A 22,935-nucleotide genomic window follows, 5' to 3' on the forward strand; every position below is an offset into this window, starting at 1 on the left:
CAGCATGGGACATGCCCTCCCCACCCCCCTCAGCATGGGACCCACCTTTGTGTCCCTGCATCTGCTCTGCATTCTGCTCTAGTAGCCCCCCCTGAGGGTGCCAGCATAGGGAAGAGGGTGGCTTCACAGCCCCCCCTGGTGCGGGCTTAAAAATGCACTGGCTGTAATTCTTTTCCCAACGGAGGCCTTCAGTTGAGTGTGTAGACAGTATGTCTGCTGTCCCAGCTGACTTGACACAGCCCAGCTTCTCCTGGGACTTCTGCGAGCACGCTGTGTTGCTGTTTCTTCATCCCATTTGAGGTGAAAATGTTTCGGTCCCACCAGCAGTGATGCCCCTGTGAAGCCGTGGGTAGGTAGAGTACCCCAGAATGGGAGAAGGAATTCCAAGGCTGTAAGTGCTTTGTGGAGCAAGCCGTGTTTTGTTAGGGCTGAGCCATTTTAGTGTTGCCTCGCGTTACATATATGAATGATAGAGACTAAAAACAAAACAAAGCAAGGTATGTTAAAGGAGTCCTTTACTGCAAGGAACAGTTCTTTACCATGAGAAGAAAACATGTCCAAAGGTACTGTAAAACGAGTTCAGGCCATGAATTCTTCTACTAAGTGAGTAAAGTTTGGCAGTAAACTAAAACCACGTTCTTCCCAGACCTCAAGTACTTACCGGTCAAGCACCTGAGTGTCTCCTCTGTTTTCACTATATGGCGATGCTCAAACATGGGGTTCTTCTTCTGTTGAGAATACTGCAGAAGCAATGCTGCTTCTTTATATGAATTACTTTGTATGAGAACTTCAGTTTTCAAATGTACACAACAGATTCTTCTATCTTAAGAGGAATACACTTCCTGAGCAGTGCAAGGTGACTAGTCTGCTATGCCCCACTTCATTCACAGGAAATTTTTCCATGGGCTTTTTAAACATTCAGAAAAAATGTCTGCGTATCCAGGAATTTCCAGAATAAACTGTGTTGTTTCCGAAAATACTTACAGACTCTTGTCCCCGTTGAACCCACCAAAATAAATCGATCAGAAGTCTGTAGACTAAGAGGTCCAACAAAGGATGTAGAAAAATGCATAAATAAAGGAAATTCCTCTAATTCTGCGTTGTCATATTTTACAAGCTCCTTATCTGGTTGCTTTCAAACTTCTTCCAAAAGTTTGTGGTTTGGCAGAAGTTCGTAAGGGAGAAGCTAAGGAGATTAAATGTAGTCCTTCAATTTATAGCCAATTACATCCTTACTGAGGAATTGTTTCTGATAGAACCATTAATATTCTTTGCTTTAATTAGCAGCGTTAATGGCATATAAATTTCAGAGTTAAACCATAGTTTTAAAATGTGGTTACCTGTTTAATAGTAATCTGTGGTCATTTAAATTGAAATAACCTAAAAATTTGACCTTCATCTCATTAAAAACAATAAACGTGTTTGGGTTGCACTTTTATGTTGGTTCTTTTAATTGCTTTTCATTATGAAAAGGCAATGAAGTGTTTGTGTAGCCGTGCAAAAGGAGGAGAGTGCTTCACATCTGAGCGAAACTGCTTTGTAGGACATGTGAAATGAAATATTATTTCATCTCAGCTTTTGGTAAATGTTTCTCTTACAGAATATGAAATTTGGTGCTTTGTGTTGCTTTGAGGAGATACTTTGCCATTAAAAATGCTGCTTCATGTCTGAATAGCTTAGGTGATATCCTCATCTTGGAAGTATGTATGCTTGTGTTTAAGTATATGTGTAAGTACTGACAGGATCGCGTTTATAACCAGGTGAGAGACGTGTAACGAACAGAATTTGAGCAGTGATGTGTGTTTTGATTGGAAAATGGTTGTAGTCGTTTATGACATTTACCCTGCATTGTAATTCACTCTCGGTTTCAGCTTTTTAGTCCATTCTAGGTGTAGAGGTTAGAGAGAGTGAGCGGGGGAAAGACTGAAATCGGGAATGATTTTTATTTAGTTCTTATTAGACCGCGGCACCACAATATTTGTACAGATTCTTGAAGTGATTTGAAAGGAACAGGAAAATTGCAGGGCTGTTATCCAGAGTGACAGTACTGGTGAGGCTGGTAGAGAAAGGAAGAAAGCGTTTGGGTTTTGACAAGAAGGTGGGAATTTCAAGCAAAAACGACAAGAGGAATTGAGACTCCCGCACAGAAAAGCGAGGTCGGCAGAGCCCGTGTGGTTAAGAACTTGGTAGGGCGTAGAGCAGCTTGGGGCGTGTGGGTCTCTGAAGAGGTGAAGCCTGCTCGTGACCCTCTGAATTCTGAGGGGTCTGAGGTTGATGGAGCAATGCATGTGCGTTCTGTGTGTCTGCATCTGTTACATGCAGCTGGCTTGGGAAACTAAACCTTTCCCCTGTAAAGGGAGAGCTTTTAACACATAAAAATTTGCAATTTTGCAGAAGACAAGGAAATCCCTCATTGTGCAGTTAAAAAGATAAAATAATGTGATAAGCTAATTCAGCAAAGACAAAGCGCCTATTTAAGAACTGAATCCCAGCTAGCAGATAGTAAGGTTTTTCATAACGTTGATAGCTTTTACAAATTAGATGCTCTACTTTAAATATAAGTCAAACCATTTAAATGAATTTTTTCTTTTTTTAACTTGAGGTCATATTTTGAAATTCCCATTCTTCCAGTGTGTTTCAAGAATCACTTTCCGCGATAACTGAGGTTTACGGTTTGAGCTATCAGTAACGTTTCTCTTTTCGCAATATGAGAGAAGGGAAATGTCAGAATCTCCAGACTCTGCCTGTGTCTGTGCCCTTTGCTAGGCAGAGCTTTCTTGTGGCGTCTTAAAAAGGGGCTCAGTAGGACTGACCTCCTTAGCTTCGCTTGGGTAATTAAGCTGCTGCATTCTGTTCGTTGATGATGGCACTGTGTTCGATAGCCGTTAGAGGGGGTTGTGCAGTCCCGAATATTTGAAGAGGCGCCTTGAAAATGGAATTCAGATCCTTCAAAAGGAAAGTTTGAAGTGGCTATACCTGTGTCGCGTCCCCCGCACGCTGTGCTTCTGTGCCCCCTTCTCCCAGTCTTAGCATTTTCTTTTTTTGTTAATAAAGAGGAAGCTGTCTCATTCTGCAGGGAAAGTAGCTGCATTATCCGGTGTACTTGAACATTTCTCCCTCTCCCCAAATTTCTTCCTCTTATAGTAAGTAGAGGAATAAAATGTTAATTGGAAGTTCTCAATATGACTTACTTCTTTTTCTAGATTCTGGAAGTTACAGTCAGTCTGGGGGCCAGCAGAGGTATGTGTGGGTTTTTTTGCTGTTAGCAATTAAATCTGCAAAATAAAAGGCCATTTAGGATTCCCAGCATGATGTTTGAATCTTTGGGCATGATACAGCGTTGATACGTTTTCGGAGTTACAGGTGCAGAAAGCTTGCTTGCCCTGGGCCTTTATTAAGATGTCTTATAAAACAGGAAAAAAATTATATTCCTGAAGGGAAGACAATAAGCAGGTTTAAATTGGCATGACATCTTTTAATAGTAAGAACTTCTGAAATGTCATGAATATAGAGAAATATTTTTCCATATGACTGCCTTAAGCTGTTCACTAAGATTTTAGTCAAGAGGTTATACATCTATATGGCCCACCATCTTTACACTTGTAAAATTTTATTTTACCATTTTATTTTCTCATTGGAGGGAAATTTCTGTTAAAACCCTCTGATAACTGTTCATAATTGTGAAATTGAAAAGCCAGTTCATAAAATACCTGCAAGTTTGGAGGGGGTGGGGTGGGGTGTATTTTAATCAGTGAAACAAAAGTGGGTTTATGGAAGTATGAAAATCACGGCTAATACTGACTGTGCTAATGAAAGTCACAGGGTTCTATGCATATAGCACTGCGTGAGTTTGAGTTTATATCTGAGTACGATATGAGTTTCAGCACATGGTTCTTCTGTCAGTTCACGAAGTCTTAAAGTGGCAGAATAATGAGTAAGTATAATCTAAAGCTAGTGCGGTTTTTGATGATGTTATCGTTGAATAGTCCACCAAATACCAAATTTACAGTAATTGCTTAAAAATAACTTTGTAAGAATATACTGAAAAACTTAAAATGCCTTGGTTTCAGACGATAAAGTTTTCTGTGATTCTGAAGAATCTGTCAAATTACAGTAAGCCCAACTTTCATGTACTTCAAATTTACACTTGAAACAGAGCAGAAATTAAAATAAGCTCTTCCTGGCTTCTGACAGTCAACTATGGTAATCATTACTTTATTGATGCGGTTCTAATATGCCTACAACTGCAGTACTTGGATTAAACAGCTATTTTGGAATGAAAAGAAACTTAAAATAACACCAAAAATACCTTTACTTTCCAACCCGTGTGGAGGGCACCGTAAGCATTTACTAAATGCATTTTTCTCTTACAGCTATTCGTCCTATGGCAATCAGGGCGGTCAAACTTATGGACAAGCACAGGTAAGTTGAAAGCAACATTGTGTCTTTCAAAGCAGATGTTCCTTCAGTTAAAATAATTGTTCCTGGGTGACCATATCTGGTCCTGGACCACCAGGAAGAAGTCCGTCCTCAGCTGTGCTTGATGTTTGCAGTCGTGTCTAGCGAAGGAAAACTGTAATTACCTGCTGTGGAAGTTACGCTTATTTGAGTACGTTCTTTAAATTACAGGGATATTCTGGTTATGGGCAGAGTGGAGACAATTCATCCTACGGACAGAACTATGGAAACTATCATGGGAACTATGGACAAAATCAAACAGGTTTGGCTAGCTTGTTACATTCATTGGCAGTAATTAAAAGGTGAATATTTACTAAAAATTTTCTTCCTCAATTTCCAGGTTATGGACAAGATTCCCAGGGATACGATGATGAATCCAGTTACGAAAATCAGAATCAGAGCTCATACAACCAGCAGTCTTATGGCAGTCAGGGGCAGCAGAAAGGGTCGTCTAGAGGGTAAGGAAGCCGAGATTAACAGTATCTATTTAAAGTACTGTCTAGTAGTTGTACATTCTTAGCTAAAGCTATAACAAATTTCCTGCTATCATTGCTAAAAAAAAGGACAACCATCTGAAAATTCACATTCTTAAGACATTTGTAATGCCTGAAAGAACAGGAGGTAAGGGACGAATATTTCTTTACGTAAGAAGGATGGATGCAATTGTTTTGAAGTCAAGCTGTACAGGGAGATACACTTTAGAAAGTCTTTGGATAGTGACTACAATGAAGAATGGACTCGGTAGAGAGTGTTTTGAATAAGAAAAAGATAGATCAAGTACCTCTCCAGTCACATTCTTTTGTATAAACTTCCAGTACTCTTTATTAACTTCAAATAAGCCGTTAGCAAAGAAGTTCTTAGCTGTTCTTAGATTTGTAGACTTCTTAGCTGACTTAGAATGCCTTTTCATGGTGGAAGAAGAGGAAAGGATTCAGAAATATCATTTAAGAAGTATCTTTTCTTTTCCCAGCTAAGTAGGAGTCTCAAAACATCATGGTTTTATATCCTTATCAGTAACTTAAATGTGTGTATGCATACTGCACTCCGATTCAGTACTTGACACTATTACAAATGTGTTTTACTTGTTAAGTGATGTTGTACTCGAATCAGTTTCAGGAGGATTAATGATACAACTTTTAAACTATGTTGGAAAATACAACCCAAGTTCCCGTAACGACTTACAAGGCCACTTCATTTTCTAATTTACAAGCTTCTTGCATACAGCCCAAGGTTACTGCTTGCATTAGATCTTTATTGAGGATCGTGTGACCTCTTTGAAATTCACTGTCGTGTACTAAACTTCATTCTTGTGTCCAAGGTCCAAATATTTTTTGTATCTTTTTGCAAGCTGATAAAACAATCTGGACTTCAGCAAACCTGTACTTGTTCTGTAATAATAACTACAAAACCAGAAACCATCTTAACAGAAACAAGCAGGGTCTTAATCTGTCAGCAGTAGGTGCTGTCCCTCAGAGTGTCTTTTTTCCGTCCCTAAAGAAGGCAGGAACATGGTTAAGTTTTGTTTTGCTTTGCTTTGTCTTCTGAGCATTTATTAGAGCTGTACAAAGGTACAGGACTAGGCAATAATGTAGTTTTTAACTCTGTAGACATCTAGTGGGAAGAAAATGCAGTAGGGCACAGATTCTCCAACAAGTTGGTTTTGACCAAGAAAATGAAAAAAAGACATTGGAGGGAAACTTTTCAATGTATGGTTGTAACGAGAAACTAAATTCTAGCAAATTTGAAGAGGATGACCACAAAATTGTAGCTCTCACATCCTAAGGGAGGGAAAGAAGGAAAACCAGCAACTAGTGGATGCTCTCAGCGATGCTTCCTTCGTTGTTGATGGTGCAAAGGCTAAAGTGGAGCTGGCTTTTTTTGCAGTGAAGATATTAACAAAAATCTTTGCAATCTCTTTGCCAGATCTAGGCTAGAACTGGGAGAGAGCAGATTAGACGGTATTTACACGGGTGGGATATTTTGAGATTGGTTGGACCCAATGGACTTCATCTTAGAGTGCTTTGAAAAGCTGGTCGTCTCTTAGATTTTTTTGTTTGTTTGTTTTTCTGAGATATTTTGGTTAGCAAGTAAGATTGCTGAAGACTGGAGAGTGGCAAATGTAGTGCCTCATGTTTTGAAAAAGGGTTGGAAGCAGGGAGGAGGAAGAGAAGAAAGGGTGGCAGAGGTCAGTGATTAATTTCAATTACTGAAAAAATAATACAGTTAAGCTGCAACTAAGTACCCAGCGGGACAACAAAGGTATGAGTAACAGCCAGGGTTTCCTGGATGCAATTTATTTCTCATAAAATTCTCATATAATGTCTTGCTATGAGACGGTAACCCAGCTGGAACTATTCTCTCATACATCTAGATTTTCAGAATACTTTTGTTTCTACCTTGGGCGCTGCAGTAGCCTAGGGAAGTATGGTGTAGGTGACATTTCCTTGTGGTTGCTATAAAGTTGTTATTAGTCAGAGAAGAGTTACGACTCCCTCTTAGAATGTATAGCCACATTGTGTTGGAGTATCCTAGATGTGATATTGGTCAATATTTCTGATGAAAGTTGGTGGGATATTATATGTAGATGGCACTAAAGTGGGAAGAACTTGCAAGTATGCTAGAGGACATCACAAGAGTTAGAGAAGTTCTTGCCAAAATGGTAGAACGCCCAGAAAAAGAGAGATTGCAATTCAGTGAAAGCAAAATTTTGGGATTTTTTTTTTTTTTTTTAAGGGGAACTTTACACTCGTGGGCTATCCATCAGCCATTGTCATGCTGCTGGGGAGAGGGGAGAAAGCAAGCATTGTACTGGGATATGTAAAGGGAGTGCTCAGCTGCACAATACAACATGAGCAGCGGGTGTCTTCCCTGCATTTCTGTAGAGAAGGATTTGGCCTTTAGCAGGTCGTGGGCTATCCATCAGCCATTGTCATGCTGCTGGGGAGAGGGGAGAAAGCAAGCAGTGTACTGGGATATGTAAAGGGAGTGCTGCTGTTAAGTTACGTTTACAGTGGAAACTGAGGATGTCTTGAAAGCGATGGTAACATACAGTTTTCTGCCTTGCTCTTTTTGGAAGGCAGATGTATCCCAACAGCGATGAAACAGAGTATTTTCATATCCGTATGCCAGTAATGACTGGGAGGTAACTGTGACTAGGAAATTTTAGCAATGTCATGAATTTTCAGCCGTTATTTTGCTCTCTATTCTGTGAACATTTAGCTATTAATACAAATTCTGTTTATTTTAAGTGGAAGAGGCTCTTATGAACAAAAGTCAAACTATGGTCAGCACCAAAGCTCTTATGACCAGCAGTCAAGCTATGGACAAAACCAAGACTCTTATGACCAGCAGTCAAGCTCATATGACCAGCAGTCGGGCTATGGCCACCAGGGCTCATATGACCAGCAGTCGGGCTATGGCCACCAGAGCTCGTATGACCAAAAGTCAGGCTATAACCAGCACCAAAGCTCATATGGCCATTCTCAGCAATCCTACCAGTCTCAGAAGGGAAGCTATAGCCACAACAGCCAAGGTAAAATTCACAGGTTGAATTCAATATTGGCTAATAAAATTGGGCAGAAACACTGTGAAATAGTTGGATTTCCTTCCACAGACAACTGATTTGATGAATAGTTAAAGCTCTTTTTCCACGTTGATACTCTTGGGGAATGTTCTATTTGTTAAGACTTTCAAAACATTATGCAGAGATGAAAAGCTGTTGGGCCCCAAAATTGTTGCATTTGCGTTTGTTGGAGGCAACAAACTCAGCCTTGCAGAGTCCATGTCCCCAAGTTCTGCAAATTCTAGATGTAATTTTCTTCCTAAGCTATTTTAAACCACCTTCTTGCATGAGGGTGACATGTCTTGATCAGTCATGAAGAGCTTTTGCACTTCACATTCCAGCTTTACGCTGTGTAGGTGAATTCTGAGATAGAAGGAAATGAGAAGTTTAAGATCAACCCTTTTTTTTGTAGTAACTTCACACAAGCGGCATAACCCACGCTCTTTATCCTTGTTCTGTCTTCAGTGATGTCTTTTGCAAACTGGGAAGGCTATATGGAAGTAGAATGAAAAGTGTATTTTAGACAATATGTGTTTAATGTTTGGAAAATGGAGTGCAATTAAGGTACAGAGTGTTTACATTCTGAGATACCTTGTGGCCCTGGAAGCCAAGGGAGGTAACTGGAACAAAATCGAACTTTGCTCCATTACTTTGTGGCATAGATAATGTAAGAGAGATTTATGAGTTGATGCTTTCCAGATTTAAATGGCAGACTTGATGGAGGGGGGGGGAATGTAGGTTGGGAATTTTCACTGCACTGCAGTTTGCGCTACAATTTACTCATGTTTTGTTTTACTCATTCCTCCAGATGATCGTCGTGAAAAGAGTAGGTATGGAGAAGATAATAGAGGATATGGCGGGTCACAGGGAGGAGGTAGAGGGGGATATGACATGGATGGAAGAGGTCATATGTCTGGATATAGGTAAGTGATCTCATTCCAGTGCCTGCAGTTCCTTACCCTTGTTTCTTATTATTTAGCTGTTTTAAATTTTTGTTTACTATATGTCTATTCCTAATGTGGTTCAGATTTAGATTTCCAAAAATGGAAGGTTTCTAAAATTAAACCTTTCTGCACTGCACAGAAGTGCATTTTGCCTAGGAAAAGCTTTTAGGTTCAGATAGATTGAGACCAAGCATTTGATTGTTATGACACATAGCTGCATTTTATTTACATGAGTTGCAATACAAAAACTTCCTGAGCCCATCCCTTGAAATAAGATATTTTAAAACCTGTAAAAAGTTGTTTTCAATGACAAGAAAACCAGCAGCCAGGGATTGAGAAAGTTTTATAAAATTCATAGCTAAAGTAGCTAACATTTTAGCAGGGAAGTATTTTGACTTTACAATGAGAAATCATTACACTAAACCTGGCTAATTATCTTTCTGCTTCCTAAATAATTTAGGAATAATTTAGTAATAACATTTTTTGCTCTTCACTGGTTTTTGCAGTTTTAAACTTTTATTAAAATACAGTTTTTATTATTGGTTTAGCTGTCAGTCCAAACACATTTATTTTAGGTAGATTTTTAAATACTAACAATACTGTTACCCTTCTGCCATCGCCTTAGGCTCTGTTCCTGTCAAGAAAATTTATGCACATATTTAATTTTGTGCTTGCGGATGATTTCATGCATAGATCTGAGAGATTGGGACCTTTGCTTTAAATCCTATTGAATTAGGCCAGATGACATTATTATTTCTTAATAAACGATCGCAATTGGCTACCCTTTATGTACCTCTCTGAAATGGCTGGGGGTGTAGAGTGCTCACGGATGCAAAGTAGGAACGTTGAAGCTTCCAGTGAGCTTTGAAGTGTTGCTTGTCAGCACCACTCATCCTTTAATAGGCTGCGCAGTTCTGGGTTATTGCTAGAACTCCAGATGAAGAACTCTAATTATACAATGCTCTTCGTTTGAACTGATCTAATTTAAATAAAATAATCCAACAGTGTGTTAAGACTTGGTTACTTTTTAAAGTATTTATTTTTAAACCATATTTAAAATTTGCCTGCTCCTAAGGTGGTCCCAAATTGTACTTCATGGCTTGCTGTTTTGATGACGTAGGTGGACCTATCTCTTCTAATTAGGTGTGGTAGCACAGTTACAAAAGCATATGAATAGTTATTTTATGTTACAGTTTGCTGAGGTTTTATATAATATAAACTTAAATAGCAAAGTAATTTCTAAGTTCATTTTCAGTTAAAACCGAACAATTTTTTAAAATGAGCTTTTCTGTGTGAATGAGGGTTTTCCATATTCCTATGATAAAATCTGGGTTTTTAAAAAATTGTTTATAGCTGAGCCCTTTCCAGTAAGAGGAATGAATGTGAGCTTCAAAAAACATACTTTTGGTAGATTTTATCACTTTGAAACAAACTTCTGTCTTTGCAAGATAAAGTAAGATAAATTAATGTCTGTGAAAATAAAGCCTCTTCCCATATTTTTCCAAAATGTAAGAAAAATTTTGTTCACACATCCATGTAGATAATAGTGCATCAGTGGACTTGCAAGCCAAAAGAAGGAAAAGAGTGGCAGTGAATCATAGAATCGTAGAATCGTTTAGGTTGGAAAAGACCCTTAACATCATCGAGTCCAACCGTTAACCGAACACTACCCAGCCCACCGCTGAACCATGTCCCTAAGCGCCACGTCTACGCGTCTTTTAAATACCTCCAGGGATGGTGACTCAACCACTTCCCCGGGCAGCCTGTTCCAGTGCTTGAATGGAGAAGTGAGGGAAAATACAGCAAAGTGGGAAGGCATTTAGTAGGAAGTCTGTCCGCTTCTGTTAAGTGATGCAGTCTTTAATGCTGTTTGCAGTGAAATTTTTCTGAAACTACAGTGTCATACTTGTTTGTTAGTCTTTCTGCATAATTACGATGGAGGATTCTGCTCCTGACATAGGTATTTTACCAGTCATGCTTGCTAGAAAAGTGTAAAAGGTTAAATTAAATAACAAACTGTATAATCAAGGGGAAAGTAACTTCTAATAAGGTAAGAAATCATGTTTAGCCCTGTGAAAATGGGGGGTTTCAGGGTAGTTTTTTAGTTTTGTTTCCTTGGCCCCCCTCCCCCCCCCCCCAGCAGCTTGTGTAGAAATGTCAAGTCTATCTCCAGTAACTAGTTATCATTTATCATTTTCAGTTTTTTACTTCGATCACATTTTAATGCTTAACATTAAATTGTGGAAACTCCATAGCCATCAGGAAATAATCTATTTAAAAATCTTGTCTATACAGGTATTTGTACTGCAGTAATAACGTAGGCTTTGATTTTTATAGTGGTTAGAAAAGAATGTGTAAATGAGTTCTTTTGACACAAAAGAAATTGTTCCTTGACATTATAAAAAAAATTAATAGCGAACTTGGGACCATAGTGAATGAATCTCTTCTGTGTCAGCTAGTAATAAAAATTTTGTCATGACTGGCATTTAAATGCAGGGAGAACTTGTTGCAGCTTGTTGTTCATCGGTGAGAGCTTTACCCAGTCACTGGCGTTCTTACAGCTCTATTGCCTCATCTACTCTATAGTGCTGGGCCATCAATGCATCCTGTTGACAAGCGTCATTGCTGACTTGCTGCTGTCCTGTGCTGGTGATACAGTGACTTTGGCTGCAACATCAGCTCTCCCGCAAGATTCTTGCGAGTTGCGTTGGCCTGTATAAATTTACCCTGCATGTAAGACCTCTCGGAGCAGTCTGCAAGTGCAGAAAATTATTCAGGAATACTTGGGGCAAAATCCAATTAGCATTTTTAAATTTTGAGAGCTTTCATTTCTTTGAATAACCTTTATAAAAGTACTTCAAAACATAGTTGGTAATATTAAGGTATGAGTTGTTATTCTGAAAACTAGAATGACTTGAATACGTACTGTAATGAATGCTTTCAGCACTCATTTTTCTTTTGTGCCTGTGCAAAGTCATGCAGCACTGAGAAGAAAACATCTTTTGAGAAATTACCGTTCAGATTCCCTAGCTGATGATATTATGATAGAGAACAATCATTTTCTTATGCGTCAGATGTTCACTTTTTAATCTTAGTAACTCAGGGTTTCAGAATTATTCTTCAGATTATTTTTTAATGGTCTTGAATTACATCTTTAGGATTTTAGTAGAATTTTTCCACCTTTCATTTTGAAGCTTGAAAAATTGATGATCTTGCTAATTTGTATTCTGGCTAAGAAGCAAAATCTTTTCTTTTTTTAAAACCCATAGTGGAAGAGTCTCATCTTTGAGCTCTTTTGGTTAGAAAGCAGGTACACCAGGTCTTGAGAATGCAGAGTTTTACTCCAAGTTAGTCTTCCAAGTTTCCTTGTAGAATTGGTCGCCTTTTTGTTAGAGTCCTCATCCAAAAAATAAGGAATTAATTGCTTACAGTGGTTGTGGGACCAAATTGTTTTGGTTAAGCACACATGTGGGAAATACAGTAGCAATACAAAGCAGGTTTGTTTTCTTTCATCTTGGAAAAGCTATTCAGGCAGTCGGGTAGCCATTCCTGTGACACTGCCCTTCTTTCAGAGTCTGGGGATTAAACGGGAGAAGCTTTGCCTTTGAGTCTGCTCATGCAGTCTGTGTTGGTGGAACTACGTAGGTGCAGTTTAGAAAAGGATTTACCATTGGGTTCGGATTTGCCATAGAAATCCTAACTTTGCTCAGCATAGGTCCCCCCCCGCCTTGCACAGAGTTGATGTACTATCAACAAAAGTTACTTATGCAGCTTAATTGCTATATTAGCTATTATGGGTGGGAATTAGCTTATTGTGATATAAAGAAACTACAACTTAGTGCAAATGTTTTTTACAACAGTGCGGTTTGTGTTCAGAGTTAATATTTTGACTTGTAATGTGTATGCTTGAGCTTAGCCTTATATAGACTTTGGAGAAACATGAACAGAGGCAATAAATATAGGCAGGAAAAAAAAAAGCTATCTGTCAGTGACTTTATTGGTGCACTAAGCATTCCTTGTTTTTAAAAATACATTCTTACGTGTAACTCCCACATGCTTGGCGAGACATAGATGCATGTTGGAGGCTGAAGTTTGGTTCCTGAATTCTTAGTGCTACCTCTGCCAATATCTGATCACTTTTTTTAAGTATATTTCTTGTATCTGTAATGTTCAGCTCTCCATGTAACTGTGCCTTTCATTTAAAGAGTTATTCCCGGCTGAAGTAAGCAATGTTCAGATGAACTCCATTTACACTCAAGTAGGTGATGTTTAAATATATGACTGAGTATAGGGAGAAAAGAACATCTCAAGATGTTTCTTTCATAGCAGTAAGTTTTTGTCACTATGAATGGTGCCACGTACACAATCTGGCTGCTTGTGGTTCAGTCTCTTTTATTTTATTACCTTTGGTGGCATTGTTGAATTTTAGCTACCTGTTCATGAGTCTAACACAGGATGTTAAAACTCCAAACTCCACCAGGTCACCCATCTATTTGGTCTGTGTGCAAGACTGGTAAAGCAATAGACTGTGAAACACTGCAATTATATTTCCCACATGTTTTATGACAGTTGTGTGGGAACTGATTCAGTTGCTGAGACTGAGACTTACATTTTGTGTCTGAGCAAGGGGTACATCTGAGACTGTGGCATCAGCTGCTTGCAACCAGTTTCTGTGTTTGACTTCACTTGCTGCAGCATATCCGCGTGCCTCCTGGGGATCTTAGGCAGCTTTGCCCAGCAATCTCAGGCAGGTAACGCGCTGCAGCTTTATAAATCACGTCTGAAATGGGACTTAAAAATGGAGGAAAGCATTAATCTATCATCAAAGGTATCTGTCACTGAATTGATGCAGGTTTTGGTTGGGCTGGTCATGTGAGACTAAGCAGAAGATAACAATGCTGAAGCATACTTGGGCAAAAACGTATTTCTACAGACATTAATTAAAATTAATTAAAAATTGCGGCTTGCACTTGTTAGTGTGGGGTGCAGAATTACTGTATCACAAAGTTAGAAATTAGGCATTTAACTATGACTTCCTTTACGTTTTATATATCCAACTCTGTCACTTCTCAGAATCATGATGCACACATTTTACCCCAGCATCTTCGCAAAATCCTCACTTCCTGTAAAATCCTGGCTGCATTGATCACAAACTTATTTTCTGTATGTTTTTAGATTGTTGGGTTTTTCTAATTTATGTCTCTGTTGCTGTATACTTTCAAATCAGAAAACATACATGTGCTGGATAATGCTGTCCCGATGAATTGGGACCGTAATCTAGGGTTGAAAAACTTTGGTAACATTTCCATGGTTGATGTATTCGGTCTTGTTATTTCTGAGTTAAAATCCTAGAAGGGCAGGCATCCTACTGAAAGTTGTTGTGTCATAATGAAGTTGTTTTTTCGTTTTTTTTTTTTTTTTTTTTTGCTAAAGTGAATTGGAGGTGGCAGAAAGACATTTACAGTAAATTTTATTATTACCGTTGTGTTTTTATCATCAGTCCTTGAAAATAGCCAGCCTTCAATAAAGACCAGCTCTGATGTTGCATATAAAATTCATTCGTTTTGCCTCTTTAATGAGCAGAATCAATTACTTAGGAGCAAATGACACTGCAGTTTAGCATTCAGATTTTTTCTGTGGAGAAGCAATTTAAAATCTGCAGCAAAAATTTATTTTAGGAAAAGTCCCAGTGAAAGTGATAGTCTGTCGTGACAAACATCTAGTACTTCTTACATGTACTGTCATAGAATGTCAGTCACCCTTCAAAGAATGTCTCTCTTAATCCAGTTTTGATAATATCTGTTGAAACCTTACTTCTTTTTTGTCCCTCGCTTTGGGCAGATTTTCTCTCATAAACGTTAAGTAAGCAGTACCTCCCATTCATGACTTTGCATTTGCTGTAACAGAAAACAGATATACGGAGTGCCAAAGAAGTTAATCCCTAATTTTATTTCATTGCCTTTTGCTGGGGTGCTTGTGTCCCATGTTTGGACTCTGATGTGTTGGCAGACGTATTGAATTAAAACCTGGACTGACTTCCCGTTGTAAAGCGCGTTGGTGAAGAGGCTACTCGTACTGGCACAGTAGTTCCAGAGTCTGGAGCTAGCCCTCTGCATCAGGGTTTGAACTTACACTGGCTTTATCTTAGCTGCTGAGTGTGAAAGCTATCAGAATTAGGCGAACCTGCCTAATTTTCAGGGGGCAGCTGTGTCCCCCATACGAAGGAGGGCAAGCAGGCAGTTACACATGGCAGTATGAGACAGTCTTTCTGACGCTTGGTTATTGACTTTTTAAAAAATCCAGTGGTTGTATTTTTCCTGAGGGCTTTGAATATTGATTATATTGTGTTCATAACATGGATGCAATTAAAAATGCTGTTCTGAAAAATCCTACTAGTACGAACATGTACATTGAAAAGAGTGAGGGTTTATTTTCATGCACATAATTGGAGGCATAACGTCCTGTTTAAAATCCCCTTCTAACCTTTGAAAATTGATGTGTGTAATCTCTTAACTTGGTCTACATTTTGTGCCACAGGTTTCAGAATGAATGAAATAAAACTTCACGGCCTCTGCTTTTGAAGCTCACATACACACACCTTCTCTGTAATGTCAAGTGCTAATAGTGCAGCAGGTCCCCACAGACCCTTTCTCAGAGAATGGCTGATACTGCCGATTTGTCCCCCGTATATAAGTGCACGACAATAGAGGTTAATTAACTTTAGCTCTTCTTACTTCTAGGAAAGTACTAAAGTACTAATTATTCCAAAGTAGCAATTATATCTACAATTAAAGCCCATTAACCTTCATGAAAAAAATGTTTCTGTTTTAAAACTCAGTTTTTGATAGCAGTCATTTTGGCTTATGGGATGGGAGAAGGTATTGAAACAACGACACGTGTATGGGTTAGTTTAAAATACTCTTTAGGGCTTCTCTTCTCCAGTGCAGCACCCTGTGCGATTATTCACTTTCATGTAATTTAATCTTTGAACGTGAATGAGTAGTGAGGAGAACATAGAGATGGTGCTTTAGCTGCTAGACAGTAACTCTCGACTTGTGATCAGTTAACTGTAGATTGAGCCTTGGGCTCAGCACATAGAGACTTAAGGAAGAAATCATTTCTTCAATTTTTCCTCTGCAGTGGTGGTGACCGTGGTGGCTTCAAAAATTATGGTGGTAAGTGCCGAGTATCCAAAAATGTTTCAGTGGAAATTCTTTATAAATCTAAAAGCCACCAATATCTTGTTACTATCTAGTAGAAGCATTATAGCGTTTTGGTGAGGCTGGTGTGTTCATGAGTTTTAATAGCCAAACTTTTAGCAATAAACTGGATTTCTACTTTGTCAAATTGCATGAAAGAATTTGTGGAGACAGTGATGTTCACCGGATATTTTTTTTCTTTTCTTTTTTTAATTTTTATTACAAATGCTTCTTAGAAAGGTACTAGAAAAAAAAAAAAAAAAAAAAAAAGCGGTAAACTGCTTGGTGATCTGACAACCAGCATTTGCAAGATAACACCAGCATAGCATCAGTGTGGCAACTGCCACATGCTGCAAGTTAAAGAACACGTTAACGTCCTACAGACACCTTCTGTTGAACGTTTTAGTCTAAATATTCTCTAAATCTCTGGTTAATGTTTTAGATCTTAGATGCATTACATACATACCTTAAATATTTTCTTGTCTCTAAAAAAAGTCGCTTGAAAATGTTTTGCTAAAAATAGTCTTTTTCTTTTTTTTTTTTTTTTTTTTTTAAAACCCGTTTCATAGGTCAGAGGGATTATGGACCAAGATCAGATGCTGGTAAGAAAACAAGCAGTGGGTGGGAGTGGATTGTAGCTCTTAGGTCATTGCTTTTACAATGTATGTCTAGAAAGATGGATGTGGCTGCAGTTCCCATGGCTCAAAAGAAATTTAGCTAAAGCTTGTCTTCCTTGAAAGAAACTTATTTTATTAAAGCGCTTGTGAATTTTTGGATGTCTTTTCATGCAGCAAGTAAGAATTTGCTGATGAACTTTGAATCTGCTTGAGCCAAGCAGCTGCTTTCACTGCCATAACACTTCTGCTAAACTTGTGTTATTTAAAACATATACTACTATGATGGTTTGGATGTCCTAGCTGCATGGACAAGCTGAGTGTGTGGCAGACAGCCGGTCAGCTGTTGAATGTATTCGGTCTCTGATGTACTGCAGCATCTGAAGGTGCTGTGCATGCATTTTTTGAAATTGATGATGTTAACTTCAGAATTATGCTCTCTGCTCACCTTTTATTTCACACAAGATTCTTTGGGATTTAAGGGTCTGCTACTGGGCAGTATAGACCTGAGCTTAAAATGTTGCTTCTGTTGCTACCACAAAGATGCATGGTAAATGTAGCTTATTTTTTGATAGATACAGAGTCTGACAACTCTGATAACAACACTATCTTCGTGCAAGGACTTGGAGAGGATGTTTCAACAGATCAAGTGGCAGACTATTTCAAACAAATTGGTATTATAAAGGTATGTGAACTGAGAAATCATTGGTAAGAAGGAAGAGAACTTGCAGAGCTGCTGTATTGGAAATGTACTGGTATCATTCAAAGCAGATGCTCACTCTGACTCCTTAGTAGTTGTAGACAATATTTTTATCTGGGTTCCCAGATGACAGCTCATTTGTAAGCTGGCAGCACTAGCAGCTTTTTTCTAGTGACATTTAGATTGCTTCGTATCTCTTCTTTAGTCTTTATAACCCATAACACTGACACTCTGTCCATTGTACCACCCTCACACTTCAGCAAGTATGCTTCTGTGTTCTACGGCTGTTTCTTCTGTTTCTGCAATTCTAAATTAGGGTTTCCTGCACTTGACCTCAATTTTTGTAAAAACTGGGCCCGTCGTTACTGCATGGAGAACAGCTAGTCAGTACCCTTCAGTCAAAAGCATCTGTTTCTGCAGGCTAGCTCCAAGAGAATCTTCTTTCTAATGATACTTAGCTGTTACAGTTTATGCTGTGAACTGGCTTTACCAGTATTTCTCCTATGCCAAGTGTACAACCTTTCTTTTCAGACGAACAAAAAGACTGGCAAACCTATGATAAATCTTTATACAGATAAGGATACTGGCAAACCAAAGGGAGAAGCAACGGTATCTTTTGATGACCCTCCTTCTGCTAAAGCAGCAATTGACTGGTTTGATGGTGGGTGAGAGTACTTGTTCTTTTTGTTATTTATGAATCTAACAAGCAGTGGAAGAAGCAAATCAATAACCTCATTGGGGACCCCATGCTACTTTTTGTTTGGCTTTTGTTTTCTGGTTTGTCTCTTTTTTTTTTTTCCCTTTAACAAAGACCTCTATTTCATGGTATTTTGTGTGTGCTGGCTTCCTCTCTCATTCGGTGGAACAGCAGCTAGTGATTAAGGCCAAAAAGGTGTAATGAAACTGTTAGGGTTTGCTGCTGTACGTCAGTCATCCCTGCACGAAGTATGAGAGATGGTGTTCATGTCACTCGGGAGAGCGTAACTTCGTGTTCAGACCAATAGAGCTGTAACCTGTGTTAGCAGCGGGAGGGATTTCCTACAGTGTTAGTATTGGTATTATTAGTGCTGTGGTAGCATTTTTAGAGTTTGGCAGTGGTTATGGCAGTCTTGTGCCAAGTGCTTTGTATATACGCAGTGAAGAACAAGGGTTTTTTAAATTACGGGTTCAGTGGGGGAAAAGAGCAGATCCCAGAAATACATTGATATAAAGCTCTTTGGACTTGATGCAGGAAATAGTGATACTCTTTTGTAATAGTAAACTTGGCGGGGCGGGGAGTGCCTGCTTCTGTGACCTTGTGTGTTCTCAGAATTTTAATAATATTGGGCAGAAACAAAAGGACATACTTTGCATCTGGTGTGAAATGATAGTGCGTAAAAAAAATCTGGCATGGCAGGCTACTTGATGGTTTATATTTTGCTAATAAAATGCAAATTGACTTTTGTTTAGGAGGGTAAAGCAAATATGACTGTATTAGGCACACGTGCAGTCCTGTTTGTTCTGTGATAAACCTTGTATCTGTGAAAAACTGAGACTTTGTATTTAAAAAGTTCATGTTTTTCACTTACTTGGGGGTGTTTAATTTTTGTGCTGGCTGTTGAATTGTACAAAAGCGGTGTTGCCTGACTTGGGGGAAGAACAGAGTTGTAACATCCGAACTGCTTAGCCATGAACACGGCCAAAAATCTTTTAAATGTTCTTATGTGTCTAGTTAAATTGCAACTTAGATTGCATTTAAAGTAAGAGAAATATCTGTGGGTTTATGGAGAACCTAGCGAGTACCTCAGTGTTTGCCATCTCACATTTGGACCAGTGTTTTCAAAAATAGAGATTTACTCCAGACTCCCTGTGTCTTAAGAGCTTTGCATTCAATCTGTATGTGCAAATCACCTCTGTTCTTTTGAACTTGCTGCTGTGTTGTTGGGAGCTGTATTGATCTTTCTCTCGCTTTCTGCCTTTCCATAGGAAAAGAATTCAATGGCAATGTTATCAAAGTTTCTTTTGCAACTAGAAGGCCTGAGTTCATGAGAGGAGGTGGAGGTGGCGGACGTCGAGGTGGGACTAAAATCTGTAGAAGCCTTGTTTTTGCACAGTTAAATGCTTTTTAGCTATTATCGGTTTATAAAAGAGAAGTTGACTTTGAAGCAGTGATTCATCGAAGTATATGGGCCTTTGGGATTCTGCCATGAAAGGGAGTAATAAGGATTGAACCAAGTTAAGTAAACTGAAATCTGTAATCTCTTTTGCACAGCATAGAATTTATGCTTTCCTTTTGAACTGGAAAGTCTCCAGATCATGTCTCAGCATTGCTTTTAAAGAGATAGTCTAACAATGATGTTGAGGCTGTACAGGTTCCACGTATATAGGTGTGAATTCCCAGTGCGTATTTGCTTATTACAGCAAAGCCTTGAGATACTCTGATGTTTCCAGATGGTATTGAGCAGGGTAAATTATTCAGCTGGTACTGACTTAGAGCAGCAGTTGGATGTCTGACTCCTTTAATTAAATAGATGTTAATCTCCCTGATTCTCTGCATAATACAGTTTTGTCAGGAGTCCACTGGATATTAATTACCATTTTACAGGAAGCATGCTTTGTGCGGTGGCTGTCAACAAATTTTAGTTCTTAAATCAGGCAGTTTTGTAGGCTGATTAAAAAATGGTACTTCAAGAACTTCAATTGGTATAAAAGTTCTTAATCTTTTTGATGCAGAAAGCAAGAACTGTGTTGTCCGTGTGCTTGTGTCAGATGCATCCTGGCATTAATCCAGACAGATTTTTTTTTTTTGTTAAATTTTCATTCTGTGACTAAGTCTGGCCTTATGTGATTGATACTATACATTGTTAAATCTTTATGAAATTTTATTAATGCACATAGTGGGTTTATATTTACCCATTGGCAATTCAAGCGGATCAAGTTTCCTTTTACTCCTGAAAAAGAATTTATAAAAAATATGTGGTGGAGCAAATTTTTCTGGCCACCATGGGCTATCCTTGCTTTTTATTTTTCCCCATCTGCCTAAGTTACAAATCTGTCCATATGAATGTGTGTTTCAGCTATGCAGATAACATTAACTTCAGGACATCAAATGCTGTTGAGATTTGGTGGTGGCTGAAACTTCCATTGTCATTTGCCCAAGTCTTCTAGCTATCTTGTAGCTAGTAGTAAATCAGCTAATAGATGCTGAATTCTACAGTGGTACAATTTTTTATCATTGGCACTACCTGCTTCTTTCAGAGTTCCTAATATGGTTTCAGAGGCTTGCCTAGTAGGGATATATTTACATAAACACTCTTTCTTCCACCTGAAAAGTCCGTCTGTCACTTGGGTTCTGAAGCCGGTGACAGTCCTTAATAAATGTTTCTCATGTACAGGTCATAGACACTTCCCCTCCTTTATTCTGACTATAATTTTGTCTACAGGTTCACGAGGTGGATATGGAAGAGGTGGGGGCTACCAGGGTAGAAGTGGGGAACCCAAAAATGGTGATTGGGTTTGTCCTAACCCGTAAGTGTCATTTTAATTGGGCGGTGGTGTTTCACGTATGCTCTCTGAGTTTCTTAGCAGCTAAGTCTGGGGAATCCTTGTCTTTTCTAGGGCCTGTGGTAATATGAACTTCGCTCGCAGGAATTCCTGCAACCAGTGTGGTGAGCCCAGACCAGAAGATTCACGTCCATCAGGAGGTGTGTAAAAACAGCGGCGTCTCTCCCGAAGTGTTAGAACTGTTCACGGCATCTGCAGTTTTTTGAAAAACCTGGCTGATGTGTCGGTTTGCATTTTCCTCCAGATTTTCGTGGGAGAGGTGGCTATGGAGGAGAAAGAGGATATCGAGGGCGTGGTGGCAGAGGCGGTGATCGGGGAGGTGGCTATGGTGGTAAAATGGGAGGAAGGTAAGCAGTTTCTTTGCCCTTGCTTGGTTGTGTAGCATACAGACTGTGGAATTGATAGGGACTGTGGGAAAAGAGTGGTGTTTGTGTGTGCATGCACAACTGTGCTATGAAAACATGAACTACAGATAGGAGCTTCCAGAGAAAGTAAGTCAGTTTGCCTGTTGAGTGTGTTTTGTGAGCGTTTTTGGATAAGGCTATCTAAACATAGAAGAATACACAGAAGTTGGCGTAGAGATGTTTGACTGAAGGGACTATTTGTTACTTGCTTAAGGGATTCCTTATGACTTCTTATTTCCCTTTCAGAAATGATTTCAGAAATGATCAACGCAACAGACCATACTGAAGACCACTGTGAATGTTTTGTTTGTCTTCTTGATGCGTTTGATAGTGAAATTGCCAGAGTTTTGCCTGCTGCTTCACCCATGGCCTCTTTGGATAGTGGAATTGAGTGAAACTAGATTTTTATTTTGGTGGGAGGGACTGGGGTGGTTTGGGAGGATTTTTTTTAAGCAAGACATTGAAATTTAATCTTGATTTCAACATTCTCCTCTTTTCTTCCCCCCGTACCTTTTCAACAGGCCCTAAGAAGGAAAAGGATAAACTGTAAAATATTGCCAAAATATGAGAAGTGTTTTGTAATACAACAATAAATGCTGATTGTTTTATTTGTGAAATCGTACTGTTTCACAATTACTTCAGTTGCATGCGTTTCCTTACATATTCCCTGTCTTCCTGTGGTCTGACCTAAGTAGTAAATAGGGTCTTGTTTGAAATGGCACTGCTGCTTTGACCCTAGCTCTGTGCTGCTTGCAAAGATCTGCAGTTAAGTCGGCGGCGAGCCTACTTGCTATCCATGCCCTCTACCCCAGGCTTGCAGACTTGTCCCTTGCTCCTTTCTTATTTCCCTCTCAGACTGAAGTCCTGTGTTGCCGGCGTTTCCTGCTGGCATGCTTTGGTGTGCCCTGCAGCCTTCATGAGGAGCAGGCAGATGGCAGTGTGTTCTCGTGCTGCCAAGGAGCATATTGTGTCCAGGCCAGGACAGCTCCAAAAACAAGGTGGGACGGCTTCAAAAAAAAAAAAAAAAGTAATTTGCTATGTATTTCTGTACCTTTTAATTGCTGCTTTTGAAGTGTGGGTGATAGCAAGCAAGCCTTGTGTGCAGCCGTTTCATCTTCGAAAGATGCAGGCGAGGTTCGGTAGACACATTGTAAGCATGTGGGATTCAGCACTGAAGCCGGGGTTTGAAGAAACGAGGTTAATTATCGCTTCTCCTCAGACTAGGTCACTCTGCACGCTGCAGAAGTGGGTTGGTGGGAATCTGTGGAAAGCTAGCACTGCCGCAGTCAGCTTGTGTCCAGTGCTACCTTTTCATCAGGAGTCTTTTAAGAGGGAATGTCTGGTTGCCCAATATTCCATTGGGCAAAATACTACAAATCCAAGTTCCAGGGTCTGTAGGTACAGTCTTGATAATTGGGCACACAGCTGCACAATATCCACGGCCTCTCGCAAAGAAATGAACAAAAATAGCTTTTGTTAATGTTTGTAAGCCAACTCCCTAGCTTGGTCTA

The 22,935-nt window shown here is 39.2% G+C and overlaps 1 protein-coding gene across 1 annotated transcript in view; it reads left to right on the forward strand.

Annotated features, from left to right (window-relative positions):
- TAF15 (TATA-box binding protein associated factor 15) overlaps positions 1-22,041 on the forward strand; it is a 25,029-nt gene extending 2,988 nt beyond the window's left edge. Inside the window, exons 3-17 of the mRNA XM_009287460.1 lie at positions 3,204-3,240; positions 4,374-4,422; positions 4,630-4,720; positions 4,799-4,916; positions 7,707-7,990; positions 8,829-8,943; positions 16,105-16,139; positions 16,733-16,765; positions 17,353-17,462; positions 18,009-18,138; positions 19,443-19,532; positions 20,900-20,984; positions 21,075-21,160; positions 21,265-21,367; positions 21,671-22,041. Of these exons, the coding sequence (XP_009285735.1) occupies positions 3,204-3,240; positions 4,374-4,422; positions 4,630-4,720; positions 4,799-4,916; positions 7,707-7,990; positions 8,829-8,943; positions 16,105-16,139; positions 16,733-16,765; positions 17,353-17,462; positions 18,009-18,138; positions 19,443-19,532; positions 20,900-20,984; positions 21,075-21,160; positions 21,265-21,367; positions 21,671-21,710 (1,406 nt within the window). The 3' untranslated portion in view covers positions 21,711-22,041. The remainder of the gene's footprint in view (positions 1-3,203; positions 3,241-4,373; positions 4,423-4,629; positions 4,721-4,798; positions 4,917-7,706; positions 7,991-8,828; positions 8,944-16,104; positions 16,140-16,732; positions 16,766-17,352; positions 17,463-18,008; positions 18,139-19,442; positions 19,533-20,899; positions 20,985-21,074; positions 21,161-21,264; positions 21,368-21,670) is intronic.
- The last annotated feature ends 894 nt before the right edge of the window (positions 22,042-22,935 follow it).

The sequence above is a fragment of the Aptenodytes forsteri genome, unplaced genomic scaffold (assembly GCF_000699145.1).
Source record: "Aptenodytes forsteri isolate BGI_AS27 unplaced genomic scaffold, ASM69914v1 Scaffold188, whole genome shotgun sequence".
Classification (NCBI taxonomy): domain Eukaryota; kingdom Metazoa; phylum Chordata; class Aves; order Sphenisciformes; family Spheniscidae; genus Aptenodytes; species Aptenodytes forsteri.